At 48.3% G+C, this 13137-nt stretch overlaps 1 protein-coding gene across 1 annotated transcript in view; it reads right to left on the bottom strand.

The window, feature by feature from the left end:
• LOC148436273 (uncharacterized) overlaps window positions 1-11557 on the bottom strand; it is a 38565-nt gene extending 27008 nt beyond the window's left edge. The window contains exons 1-5 of the mRNA XM_088465088.1: window positions 11373-11557; window positions 10841-10958; window positions 8427-8568; window positions 3277-3468; window positions 3024-3203 (exon numbers count right to left, since the gene is read on the bottom strand). Of these exons, the coding sequence (XP_088321214.1) occupies window positions 3024-3203; window positions 3277-3468; window positions 8427-8519 (465 nt within the window). The 5' untranslated portion in view covers window positions 8520-8568; window positions 10841-10958; window positions 11373-11557. The remainder of the gene's footprint in view (window positions 1-3023; window positions 3204-3276; window positions 3469-8426; window positions 8569-10840; window positions 10959-11372) is intronic.
• Between the last annotated feature and the right edge of the window lie 1580 nt (window positions 11558-13137).

The following is a 13137-nucleotide window of genomic DNA, read 5'->3' as shown; positions in this document are numbered from 1 at the left end:
CAACTGGAAAGGATGAGAATTAAATCGGCCACCATCTTTTCTAGAAGACTAATGCATAGCTAAATTGATACCCGCTTCGCCTTGAGAACTTTGTCCCCCGGAAGGAAGATTCGTAGAGCAGCCGTATCCAAGATCATTCCTAGAAATTGGAGGCGTTGAGATGGAATCAGACTGGACTTCTGAAAGTTGATTATCCAACCGTGATGGATAAGGACCTGGTGTCTCAAAGCTACATGATCATTGAGAATCTGAATAGATGGAGCTTTCAGATACGGAACAATAGTGACGATCTGAGATGAGCGATCACCACCGACAATATCTTGGTAAAGATCTGGAGGTGCCGACGTCAGACCAAAGGGCAGAACCTGAAAAATGTTCCTCTCTGATAGCAAATTGAAGAAAATCCTGATGTGGCTTCCAGATTGGGACAAGGTGATAAGCATCATTGATATCCATGGACGCTAGGAATTCTCCCTGTTCCAGACCTGCAATCACAGAGTGAAGAGACTCCATCTTGAATTGGTAAAATGCCAGATAAAGATTTAACGATTTCAGATTCAAAATGGGCTTGACAGAGCAGTCTGGTTTTTCAACTACAAAGAGATTGGAGTAAAAAACCCAGACAACGCTGATGGGCTGGAAAAGGTATCAAAACTTTGGAAGCCATGAGCATTTGGATAGCTTGCAAAACAACCTTTTGCCTCAGATGGGAAGACTTGTGGTGAAAAACCGATGCGGAGGGTGTTCTGCAAATTCTAATTTGTACCCCAGAGGCACCAGATTGTGGATCCAAACTGATGAACTAGTTTGAAACCAGACATCACTAAATCGCAAGAGGCGAGCCCCCACCATGGATCTTCCAAGGTGGGCCTGGAGCCAGTCACGCGGTAGGTTTGTCAACAGGCTTTGGATCAGGACGGCGGGTGGAACCAGACTGTCGACCACAGGCCTTACCTCCACGGGATGCTGAGGAGGCACCAAGTGAATGTCCCTGAAAGGAATGAGGAGCCCGAAAAGAAGGACCAGCCTGAGGGCGGAGCGTGAACAGTGGACGGTCCTTAAGGGCTGTGGCTGCAGGTACAGGCAACATGGTCTTTTTGGAGAACCGTGAGACCGATAAATCTACTAAAGGAGGAGCTTCCTATTTTTCAGTGACTGATCTAGGAAACGGGTAAATGGATCAAAACCGCTTGGGTATCTGAAATTTCTTGTCAGGATGCTACCAAGCTGTAGACAATTGTGCATTTAATTACTGTGAAAAAGGAAAGAAAATGGTAGATCTTTGTTTGGTTCCAAATAAGGATGCATCAGGAGATATCGTGGACTCATCGTCCGGAAACTTGTCGGACCCCCAGGATAAGGACCTCCACTCCCTAGACACCCAAATCAGAGGTCTGTTCGTGAAGGTAGTCTCCAACTCATCTTCTTCCTCTGCGTTTAGTCGTTGGACTGGAGGACAGCTGGCAGAGGCCTCTTTTTTGATGGTTGTGCACTGACCCTAGAAGAGGAAGGGGTAGAAGAACCTATGCGATTAGCCAAGCCCTCCACAGAACGGCTAGATCTCTCGCCCAACTAGGCTCACTCTCCATGGAACCTGAAACAAAGGACTGGTTCCTAGCTGATTCACTGTCTCTGCGTGCTGCAGCCAATTCTGTGGATAGATCAGCCATAATGCCTGCCAAGTTAGATATCCAAGGTGGCGTAAGGACTGTATCTGAAGAGAGTCCCGCAACAATGGGGTCCTAAATTACAAGAATCACATAGGGCCGCCCCATCAGAGCGTGTCTGAGATTGCTTTGTATTACATCTGGAACAAGCAAACACCTTCTGGGATGTTTTTGCAGCTACCCCTTTACCTGTCATGATGCGGTTAACTTCTGGGCAGAAAGCACACACACAGATAGAATAAAGGAACCTCACACACAGTTAAAGAGAGGAACCCCCTTGGTACAGAGGGAGAGGAGTCACCATTCCGCCTCACTTAGCAGCCCAGAAAATACCCCAGTGTATTCACGACCTCCAAGGGAGAGTGTTGGAGTGCTAAAACAGTTGATGATGCTGCTGAAAAGGCTGCAGTCTCTCTGCAATCAGTGCAGCCTTTCTGTAAGATGGCGCCGAAGAGATGTGAGGGGCTGTCCTAGCCCTCCCTCTCGCTGAAGAGAGCCAATAGATGCGTTGCTTTGGTGTCTGACACACTGACGAGACGCACTGAGGAGGTTCCGCCACCTTCCTTTCCCGCTGTCATTGCAGCGTCCCCCGCCGGCTTACTTCAAGGCGGCCTCCCGCCTGCTAGAAGACGTGACTGTACTGGTCATTAAGCGCTGTGATCGCGGGACCCCCCCATGTAACAGCCGCTCGCCTCCAAGCGACGTTCACTATGAATGAACCGTTCTGCAAACGCCACCTCTCCAGTTTAAACACTCTCTATTAACAAGTGCAGCACATGAGCCTTTCAGCATCAGCTGTAAAGAGAGGATGGGTGGGAGTGACCAGCTAGTCCCATGTTAATCAGGTGAAAAGGCTATACTTACCAGCTGCCAACATCAAGTCTACGGTGGGCATAGGAGACAAGGACACAGCCTCTATATTAGGCTGTTTCATGTCTCTTCCCTGAGCTAGTGTCAGGGTTTCTGGGCCCCGGACACTCACTCTATAATAGTGGTGGCGGGTCCCCTGATGCCTCCTTGTAGCACGCTCACAGATGCAGCTGTCAGCCTGTCCCCAATGTGAGAAGCTATAAAATAAAATATACTAAGTGACCGGCTCCCTCGGGCACGATTCTAAAACTGGGTGTTCTAGGGGATAGAGGGGGAGGAGTCATTCACACTTATAAATTTAAAGTGCCAGCTCCACTCATCCACCCGTCTATTCCCCCAGTATCTTAAGCTCCAGTGGTGGGTGAAGGAGAAATAATGCAAATAAATCATCATATGTATAAAGAATCTATTATGTACCTATATTCTACAGGACTCTGCTGCTTATGGATAAGACAAGGAAAATGTGACATTCCCAGAATCCCTCACCTCTCCAGTCAGCAGACGGATGATGTCCAGGGAGAGATTTAATATCCCGTCAGTCATATCCATCTTCACAGTCTGGTGATTCTCCAGCATCACGTCCTTGTACAGACCCCTTTGTCCTTCTATATACTCCCACTCTTCCATGGAGAAATAAACCGTGACGTCCTCACACCTCATAGGGACCTGACACACACAATGATAGTCATCAGACACATCCCCTGGTGTTACTGTATAATGTCCCATTCCCAGCAGTCACCTCTCCAGTCAGCAGCTGGATGATCTTGTTGGAGAGTTCCAGGATTTTCTGGCCATTGCGTCTCTCATGTGTCAGAGAGTGAGGTGGAGGCACCGTGATGGGGCTATCAGTCCTGCTCAGTCCCCCTGACACGCGGGGATGGCTGCTGGATGTCTCACACTCTCTGGATGTCTTCTTCACTACTGTGTAATCCTGTATATTGAGAGAGACATAAATAAAAACTAGGTGGGACACTGAACCTATGTCTGAGTTTTTTTTTAGTGAGAGTAACCATGCAAAACTGATACAAATGGTATATTTTATAAATACAAACTCATTCCTATACGTAATGATATCATATATACTCTCTAGTACAGTGTATATAGCACTTCCCTCTCTGACTATAACCAATGGGTCAGCAGCTCGGAGTATTTGTCTATGTACAGCCACCACAGCAACATCCCCTTGCTGTTTGCGCTACTTGGCTCAAAGCTAACAATGCATCTGTAGGGTCCAGCCATAGGCAGAGTATAGGTGGCCAATCACAGATGGCAGGAGTGGTAACTGCTTCATATCCCCTATTAGACAGTGACTGTACCAATGGTTACAGATAGGATAGACACTTCATGTGCATAATAATCCTTTTGGGCTGATACAGGATTGACCAGGAAACATAGCCCACAGAAGCCAGGTGTGTCAGGGCGGGTGCCTTGTGGACCCTATGAACTTCGAAGAAAGTTAACAAAAAGGTAAGTTTTACCATAACTCTCGTTTTCTTCTTCAGGGGCCATAGGGCTCCACAGGGAGACCTTGGGGACGTCCCAAAGCAGTTATTCAAGGGTGGGGACGCTCCTGTGCTGAGAGGAGAATTTGTCCGCTAGGAGTTGAAAGACTTCTGGGTGGAGAGACCATTCCCTGGCATGCCCGTCGGGACAGCAGAGGAAGTCCGCTTCCCAGTTTAGAACTCCCGGAATAAACACTGCAGAGATGGCCGGGAGGTGACCTTCGGCCCATGTGAGAACGTGTAACACTTCCGCCATTGCTGTCCAACTTCGAGCGCCTCCCTAGTGATTGATGTAGGCCACTGCTGACTGCACTTGTACAGGCATGGACTGAATAATGACCTGAGCCAGAGAGTGAGGGCTTTGTAGATGGCTCAGAGTTCCAATACACTGATCGGTAAGGTCGACTCGGCTGATGTCCAACGTCCCTGGAAGGAGTGTTGACCCGTCACTGCACCCCAGCCCCGGAGACTGGAATCCGTTGTAAGGAGTTCCCAATCCGGGACACAAAAGGGGCGACCTTTTGTTAAATGGGACATCTGTAACCACCAGGAGAGGGACAGACGAACCTCTGGAGAGAGAACAATCGTCTGAGCCTTGATCCGATGGGGCAGCCCGTTCCACCGGGACAGGATTAGCTGTTGCAGGGGCCTAGAGTGGAACTGAGTGTACTCCACCATGTTGAAGGTTGATCCCATGGATCCTAGAACTTGCATTGCTGAGTGCACTGACACTCGGCAACTGCGTAGGAATCTGCGCACACGTATTTACAGTGTGGAGATCTTGTCTGCTGTCAGGAAGATGCTCTGACCCTGAGAATCCAAACGAGCTCCCAGATGGACCATCCTCTGTGAAGGATTCAGGGAGGACTTCTTCCAGTTGATTAACCAGCCGTGCCTTTGCAGGAAGGCAATGGTTACCTGAAGATGGTGTTGAAGAACCTCTGGGGAGCTTGCTAAGAGCAAGAGGTCATCTAGGTATGGCAGCAGCCAGATTCCCCGTCAATGCATGTAGGCCGCCATGACCACCATATATTTTGGTAAAGACCTGTGGAGCTGTAGAAAGTCCAAAGGGCAGAGCCTAAAATTGAAAATGTTGCTATAGTACAGCAAACCGGAGATATCGCTGATGAGAGGGCGCTATAGGTACATGTAGTTACACGTCCTGAATATCAAGCGATACCATAAAGTCCCCAGGCTCCACAGCCAGTACAATAGAGCGAAGGGTTTCCATGCGAAACCTGGGCACCCTCATGAATGTGTTCAGGGATTTGAGGTCGAGTATAGGCCGATAAGATCAATTTGGCTTCTGTACCAGAAACAGGGTAGAATAATAACAGTTCCCTCATTGTGACAGCGGGACTGGAAATATTACCCCTGCTTGTAGCAAGGACTGAATGGATTTCTGGCTCAGCAGGGCCTTGTTCTGGTGTGAAGTAGGGCATGTGTAGAAAAATTGGTGGGGTGGCAGTCTTAGAAATAAGAGCGTACCCGTGAGAGACCACTTCTCTTACCCAAGCGTCCGTGGTGGTCTGACGCCATTCCTGGGTAAACTGAAGAAGTCTGCCTCCTACTCTGGTATCCCCCAGGGGGAGGCCCATCCCATCAGGCTGAAGGCTGGTCCTCAGATTTTGAAGCAGGACGTCTGGTGACCCAGGTCTGCTTGGTCCTAGCACTTTGTGGCCCTAGTGGAAGCAGATTGTCTAAGAAAGGACTGACAATTAGGTTTTCCCGGAGGACGAAAGGTCCTGAAGAACGTTGTCCGAGGCTTTGCAGAAGCTGCTGATGGTAGAAAAGCAGTTTCTGATGCTGCCAGTGTGGCCACAAACTTATCTAAGTCGGGGCCAAACAAGATTTCTCCATTTTAACAGAATGCCATTAAGGCTTTCTTACGAGTCTGCATCCGCCTTCCACAACCGCAGCCAAAGAGTACAGCGGGAGGACACTGATGACGCCGATGCTCTAGAGCAGGTATGGGGAACCTCAGGCCCGGGGGCCGTATAAAGCCCTCGGAGTGATGTGGTCTGGCCCTCCGAGCTATTTTCATCTGGCTATCAGGGTGCCTAGAATGAACCCTACAGCCAGAATCTATGCAGCAGTGCCGCCTGGAGCGTCCTTAGGATACTTCAGATTGTTACACTGCTGCCCTTAAAGCTCCCCGGAATATCCTCAGGCATTGCTGTAATCGCTGGCAATTGAGGCCGCACCCACGTGACATTACATGGAGGGGCGTGGCCTGCACCGAGCCCGCAAATAATGTTATATATATCAAAATGGCCCTCGGCAGAAAAAATGGTTCCCCACCCCTGCTCTAGAGGCTAGGAGACTAGCATCCAAAGTCGCTTCACCAATATATGAAGCTGCATCTCTTATGTCAGATATATAGGACATTTTATCGCTAGAAGCCACTGAGGGAAGAGACTCTTCCAAAGCGTCTGCCCAGCTCTCAATTGCTTTAGCCACCCAGGCAATAGCCATGTTCGGGCGACCAATAGCTGAAGCCTCTTACCAGGTATCTGCCAAGCCATTGCCATATATGCTCAGTTAGTTGATCTGAAAGAGGAAACACTGCAGAAGCCACTTTTTGTCGTTTAGTGGATGCTTTGCTTTAGGGGCTGGCTCATCCTCCTCTATTTGAAGAATAGATCTAACAGCCCAGACTAAAACCGATATATTAAGTTTGGAATTAATCTCTTTCTCCCCAGAGGGGGACTCCGTGTTAGAGAGATAAGTATCCTCAGATGATACCTCAGAATCTGAGAGCTGCATAAACTGTGAAGATAGTACAGAATGCTTAGTAGTCTTACTGGGTAGGGGCTTCTCAACTTGCAACATATTTTGAAAGGCTGTAGAGGTAGCCGCTAAACTCTGTACTGAAGTAGAGAGTATGTCTACCCATGGAGGCACAGGAGGTACCTGTATTGCTTGTACCTGTTGAGGCAAACCCATAGGGGGAATTACTGCCGGACTGCAAAGCGGTCCGCAATAGTAGTCAACTCTTGAGCAAAGGAAGCCCAGGGGGGCTCCTGAGCTGGAGGGTCTGATTGGCCTGGTAAGGTATAACACCTGGCACATAGCCCATCCTGTATTAAATCCTCCTCATTTAAGCCTGCAGCACATAATTTGCATGAGAGCAGTACGGGTGCAGCTGCTCGCTTGCTACTCTTGCCTTTGCTAGGCAGATAGCTGCAGAGTAGTATAGCACAGAATATGGCACTGAGTAATATGCAACCACTAGGTATGTGATATACAAGTGGGAATGCAATATACTGATCCCGTCTTATGCTTGGGAAAGCTGCCGGAGAGCACAACACAAAATATAGCACAGTGCAGTAACCAGCAGTATGTGACAACCTTCACAGATCCAAGATATGTGAGGTACAGACAACCCTGAATGCAAAATGTGTGTTAGGGCAAAGATGAGAAAAAGGGAAAGATATATGCCGACAGTATAGAGAGAATATACAGAGAAGCAGAAACCCACCTTACCTGTCCCCTGCCTCAGAGTTGCAGTCTGGGGTTTTCCGCGGGGCCGGCTAGCAAGGTCCCTGGGAGCCCCGCTGAAAGTATCAAGCTGCGCACTCTTAGTAGTAGTAATAACACTAAATAAAATAAAATAAGCTTTGGGCTGCATAAGGCAGCCCACTGTGATAGCGGTGAACCGATTCCTGCCAGACACCAATGAAACAGATTTTCCTCAGGCTCAGGGGCGGGGTATAGGGGGTGGGGGGGAAAAGAGAAGGACCATTGCATCCTGGGATGGCAAAAGCTTTAACTGCGTGGTGTCCGGTCCTCCAAGTCCCACCTACACCCCAAGGTCTCCCTGTGAAGCCCTATGGACACTGAAGAAGAAACAGACGATATCTGTTCGGGAACACTGTCTGCTACTCACGACATGGGGTCTACAACCTTTGTTTGACACAGAACTGAGCACATGGGATCTATTGTGAAATATATAGCGAGAAGTGAAAACCTAACGCAAATATACATCACTACCAAATGAAATGATAGTGTGCTGACGTGTCCTTTGTTTGTATAGAGTGGCTTACACACAACATTTACAATGACTCCTTCAGGTGTCCAATATCATAGTATCCCTGCAAATGGTTTTAAAATGTTGTCAATGATCAGTAGTGATCAGACTGTGACACTGCCAGACTCCCTCACCTCCCCAGTCAGGTCCCTGTGCTAGTAATAGTGATGTCACTGCGACACTCCCAGACTCCCTCACCTCCCCAGTGTAGAAATAATAGTGATGCCACTGTGACAGACCCTCACCTCCCCAATCAGGTCCCTGTGTTAGTAATAGAGATAAGCAATGTCACTGTGACGCTCCCAGACTCCCTCACCTCCCCAGTCAGGTCCCTGTGATTTTCCCAGAACCTCTCACCTTTCCTATCAGCAGCTGGATAATCTCCAGAGCGAGGTTTAATATTTTTTCAGTCATGTGACTCCTGTCCTCGTTCATCCTCTGTGATGTCATTTACGTGACTTCTAGGAAAGACTCTCCGATTCCTCACACGCTAAATGGTCTTGGAATAAATAGAACCATTAAAATAAAGAGAGGAGTTTACAAGTTCCATAGTTAGTAAGTCAGTAATAGAGATTTGCTATATAACTAATTCTGCTAGTTGTAGACTGAACAATATGAAAGGCAATAGTAGAAGACAAATAAAAGGTGATCTTACGCTTAGTACACTATACAATAAATTGTACTATGTAAAGTCAGATTATTTTATTAATCTATCACTACTAGGTATTTGGTTACATATTGTATGGTCCATCAATTAAAGTATGGTAGAAAATAAAAAGAGAGGTACATCTGATTAGTTTGTAGTTAGTCTGCAGAGAGCGCATGCCCTACCATTGGTATTTATTATTCAGTCTGAAACTTAATCCAAATATGGGATTTTTTTTTCTTCTAAAAAGGTACCATCTCTGCTCCCTACTCACAGCCAGCCGCATTCTCACATGGAGCTGCGACACTGCTACTGCTGTTCTTGTGCATGTGAATAAAATGAGAGATATGGCAAGAACTTACCTTTATTATCTCTTTTTCTTCGAAGTCCACAGGGTCCACATGGAGACCTTGGGGTGTTGGTGATGGCATGGCCATCCGAGCACCACGCAGTTAATTTTTTCTCCCAGGATGCACCACTCTCCCTATACCCCACCCCCGAGCCACCTCAGTTGGTAATAGGCCAAAGGCCAGAGGAGAATAAAAAAAGAGAGAAGAAAGTCTGGACCACACAGGAATCAAATTCTCACATAGGAGGCGGAACAACAGGTGACCAGAGCGAAGCCCATCTGAAGCAAAGAGCGTCAGGGTGGGTGCCCAGTGGACTTCGAAGAAAGAGATTAAGGCAAGTTTTTACCATCTCTCTCATTTTCTTCAACAGGGTCCATAGGCTCCACTGGGATAGCTTGGGGATGTCCCAAAGCAGTATTTCAAGGGTGGGGATGCTTCTGATCTGACAGGAGAATCCGATGCCCGACGGAAGCATCCTGAGAGGCGAAGGTATCAAATGCATAGAACCTTAAAAAGGTCTGGACAGAAGACCACGTGGCAGCCTTCAGTACCGGCGTCAGCGGGGTGATGGAGCGGCAGCGTGGACGTCCACTGAACTGTCTAACGCTGTCCGCTCTGTAAAGAAATTACTTGAAATCTTCTGGGGCTGTAAACAGCCCCCCTGCGTCTTCAGTAACCCGCCTCAGGCCGGGCACCAAACGAAACTGAGGTGCAACTGGCTTGGGGACGGGTATAGGGAGAGTGACCCGATGCATCCTAGGAAAAAAAATAAAAATTAACTGCTTTGTGCCCGGATGTCCAAGCCATCACCAACACCCCAAAGGTCTCCCTGTGGAGCCTATGGACCCTGAAGAAATGGCTGCGTTTCTCACATATGCGACCAGACGCCATCATCTTTACACATAGCTCCCAAAATATGGGAGATCAGAAAAGGGACCCCAAAAAATAGACGTGACCTCACTGTAAGTGTGTGTAACCTTGCAGCACCCCCCCCCCCCCCCCGTTTCCATCACTTACTGAGCTGCCTCCTGGCTCTCCCCAGCACGGTTTAGATAGAGCGCAAATGTGAGTATTTCACCCAACCTTTCTCCAGATTAGATAGGATTCTTTATGAAGCTAAGGAATCCAGATAAGAGGTAGCATTCCCACTAGGCTGTTTCAGCGGGGCGCCGCGCCCTGCCCTCCAGCGCGGCACCCTGCTGAACAGACTGCGGGTTTTGTCCTCCACTCGTGGGCCACAGTGTCCTGCGGGTGGGGAAAACGGCAGAGCAGCTGACGCCGGGCCTCCATTCACAGTGACGGCGGCGCTTGGGGGCTGCCGGGCACGCCCCCAAAAGTGACGAAATGGGGATGCATCATAAAGACATGCCCCCTTTTCATTCGCCACACCCACTTTTCGGGCGTTTAAGCGCAGAAGTGCCCTAGCTCTGGCGCCCTGCCTGCCGCCGGACCTAGACTGAACACTAAAGAGGGGTGGTATGTTTACACCAGAATCAGAGCCGATGCTAGTCACATCCCTCAAGGCTGCTGAGTTTGAGACTTTTTGGCAGCTATGTTTGTCTTAACTGGTGACACATACCCCCTAAAACACGCTCTTACAATACTTTGGTTGCGACAGTATGCCCACTTCCCGCCCTCTAGTCACAGGGATGTCAGGGGCTTGAAACGACCAAGTAGAGCCCAGAACAAAAAGACCCCCTCCCCTTCCCTTAAAAAAAAATAAGATAAAAAATACTGGGTTTTTTTTGTGTGTACTAAATAAAAATGCACCTTACCTATATGGTGGGTTCCCTGCAACGAGGAACCTCTGAAGAAATTGATCCTCCCTGGGTAGACAGTGTCTTCAGTCGGTACTCACTCTTCATGTAGGAGATCACGTGGTCTGGAAGATTCCTGTAGAAATATATATAACCAATGTCATCATCATACAACAGAGGTTTAACACGTCTAGTGCCCTCTGTGTCACCTCCAACCCAGTGTCCCCTCCTGCCCATTGTCTCTCCAGCCTGTCACCCCAGCTTCCTGTCACTCAGGCACCCTGAAACCCCAGCCTCCTGTTATTCAGGCACCCTGACAGCCCAGCCTCCTGTCATTCAGGCACCCTGACACCCCAGCCTCCTGTCATTCAAGCACCCTGACACCGCAGCCTCCTGTCATTCAGGCACCCTGACACCCCAGCCTCCTGTCATTCAAACACCCTGACACCCCAGCCTCCTGTCATTCAAGCACCCTGACACCCCAGCCTCCCGTCGCTATGGTATTCCGGCCAACCGTGTCACACTTAAGGAACATCCCCCTCGTCACCACCTTCTTCTTCTTCGGCAGCCTCAATGCTCCTATTCCTCAGCGGCGCGGGGTGAGGGAGAAATGAGGAGCAGATGGCGCCTACATGGGGGAACCTGACACGTGCCCTAGTGCCCGGCAGTACTGTAAGAGGGGAATGGAAAGACTATTACAGAAACACTAGAGTTATGCAGTGACTCTGAACTAAAATTCTTTGGTGTCGGCCATTGTCCCGAAGACCAACGTTGCCTGTGAAAGTCGCACTGATTGTCCCACATAAAATGGCGCAAGCACAGAAGACGCCACGTAATTGTATTGTAACATCTGCTTTCATTTACAGGAGGTCCCAATACCCCACTTTGCCACCAGCAACGTCATCATCTGTCACAGCCGCCAGCCCGTATAGTACAGAGCCTAACACAGTCACCTCTCACCCGGCAGCTTCCTCCATACATCCCCCCCACCAGCGCCTTCCCGCCCAGCATCCTCTTCCCCTCATCTGTCCCTTCCCGCCCTACTGCTTCTGCCACTTCCTGCCCAGCGGCTTCTCTTACCTGCCTCTGCTCACCCAGCAGCCACCTCCTTATCTACCTTTTCTTGCCCCAGCACATTCCTTACCTGCCCCAGGAACACTGGGCACACATTTACAGGGACATACATATTTAGTACATACTGTATGTACAGGGACATACATACTAAGTACATACTGTATGTTCAGGGACAAGTACACTGGGCACAGTTACAGGGACATACAGTCAGGTGCATAAATATTGGGATATTGACAGAATTTTCTTATATTGGCCTCTATTCACCACCACAATGGCCTTGAAATGATACAAACAAGATGTGCTTTAACTGCAGACTTTCAGATTTAATTTGAGGGTAATTATATCCAAATCGGGTGAATGGTGTAGGAATTACAACAGTTTCTATATGTGCCTCCCACTTTTTAAGGGGCCAAAATTAATAGGACTATCAACTCAAAAGCTATTTCATGGACAGGTGTGGGCTATTCCCTCGTTATTTCATTATCAATTAAGCAGGTAAAAGGTCTGGAGTTGATTCTAGGTGTGACATTTGCATTTGGAATCAGTTGCTGTCAACTCTCAATATGAGATCCAAAGAGCTGTCACTATCCGTGAAGCAAGCCATCATTAGGCTGAAAAATCAAAACAAACCCATCAGAGAGATAGCAAAAACATTAGGTGTGGCCAAATCAACTGTTTGGAACATTCTTAAAAAGAAAGAACGCACCGGAGAGCTCAGCAACACCAAAAGACCCGGAGGACCACGGAAAACAACTGTGGTGGATGACAGAAGAATTATTTCCCTGGTGAAGAAAAACCCCTTCACAACAGTTGGCCAAATCAAGTACACTCTCCAGGAGGTAGGTGTAATATGTGTCAAAGTCAACAATCAAGAGAAGAGTGAATATAGAGGGTTCACTACAAGATGTAAACCATTGGTGAGCCTCAAAAACAGGAAGACCAGATTCAAGTTTGCCAAACAACATCTAAAAAAGCCATTACAGTTCTGGAACAACATCCTATGGACAGATGAGACAAAGATCAACTTGTACCAGAGTGATGGGAAGAGAAGAGTACGGAGAAGGCAAGGAACTGCTCATGATCCAAAACATACCACCTCATCAGTGAAGCATGGTGGTGGTAGTGTCATGGCGTGGGCATGTATGGCTGCCAATGGAACTGGTTCCCTTGTATTTATTGATGATGTGACTGCTGACAAAAGTAGCAGAATGAATTCTGAAGTGTTTTGGGCAATATTATAT

This window comes from Taudactylus pleione, unplaced genomic scaffold (assembly GCF_031769625.1).
Source record: "Taudactylus pleione unplaced genomic scaffold, aTauple2 ptg001845l, whole genome shotgun sequence".
Classification (NCBI taxonomy): domain Eukaryota; kingdom Metazoa; phylum Chordata; class Amphibia; order Anura; family Myobatrachidae; genus Taudactylus; species Taudactylus pleione.
This window is presented reverse-complemented; position numbering and strand designations above follow the sequence as displayed.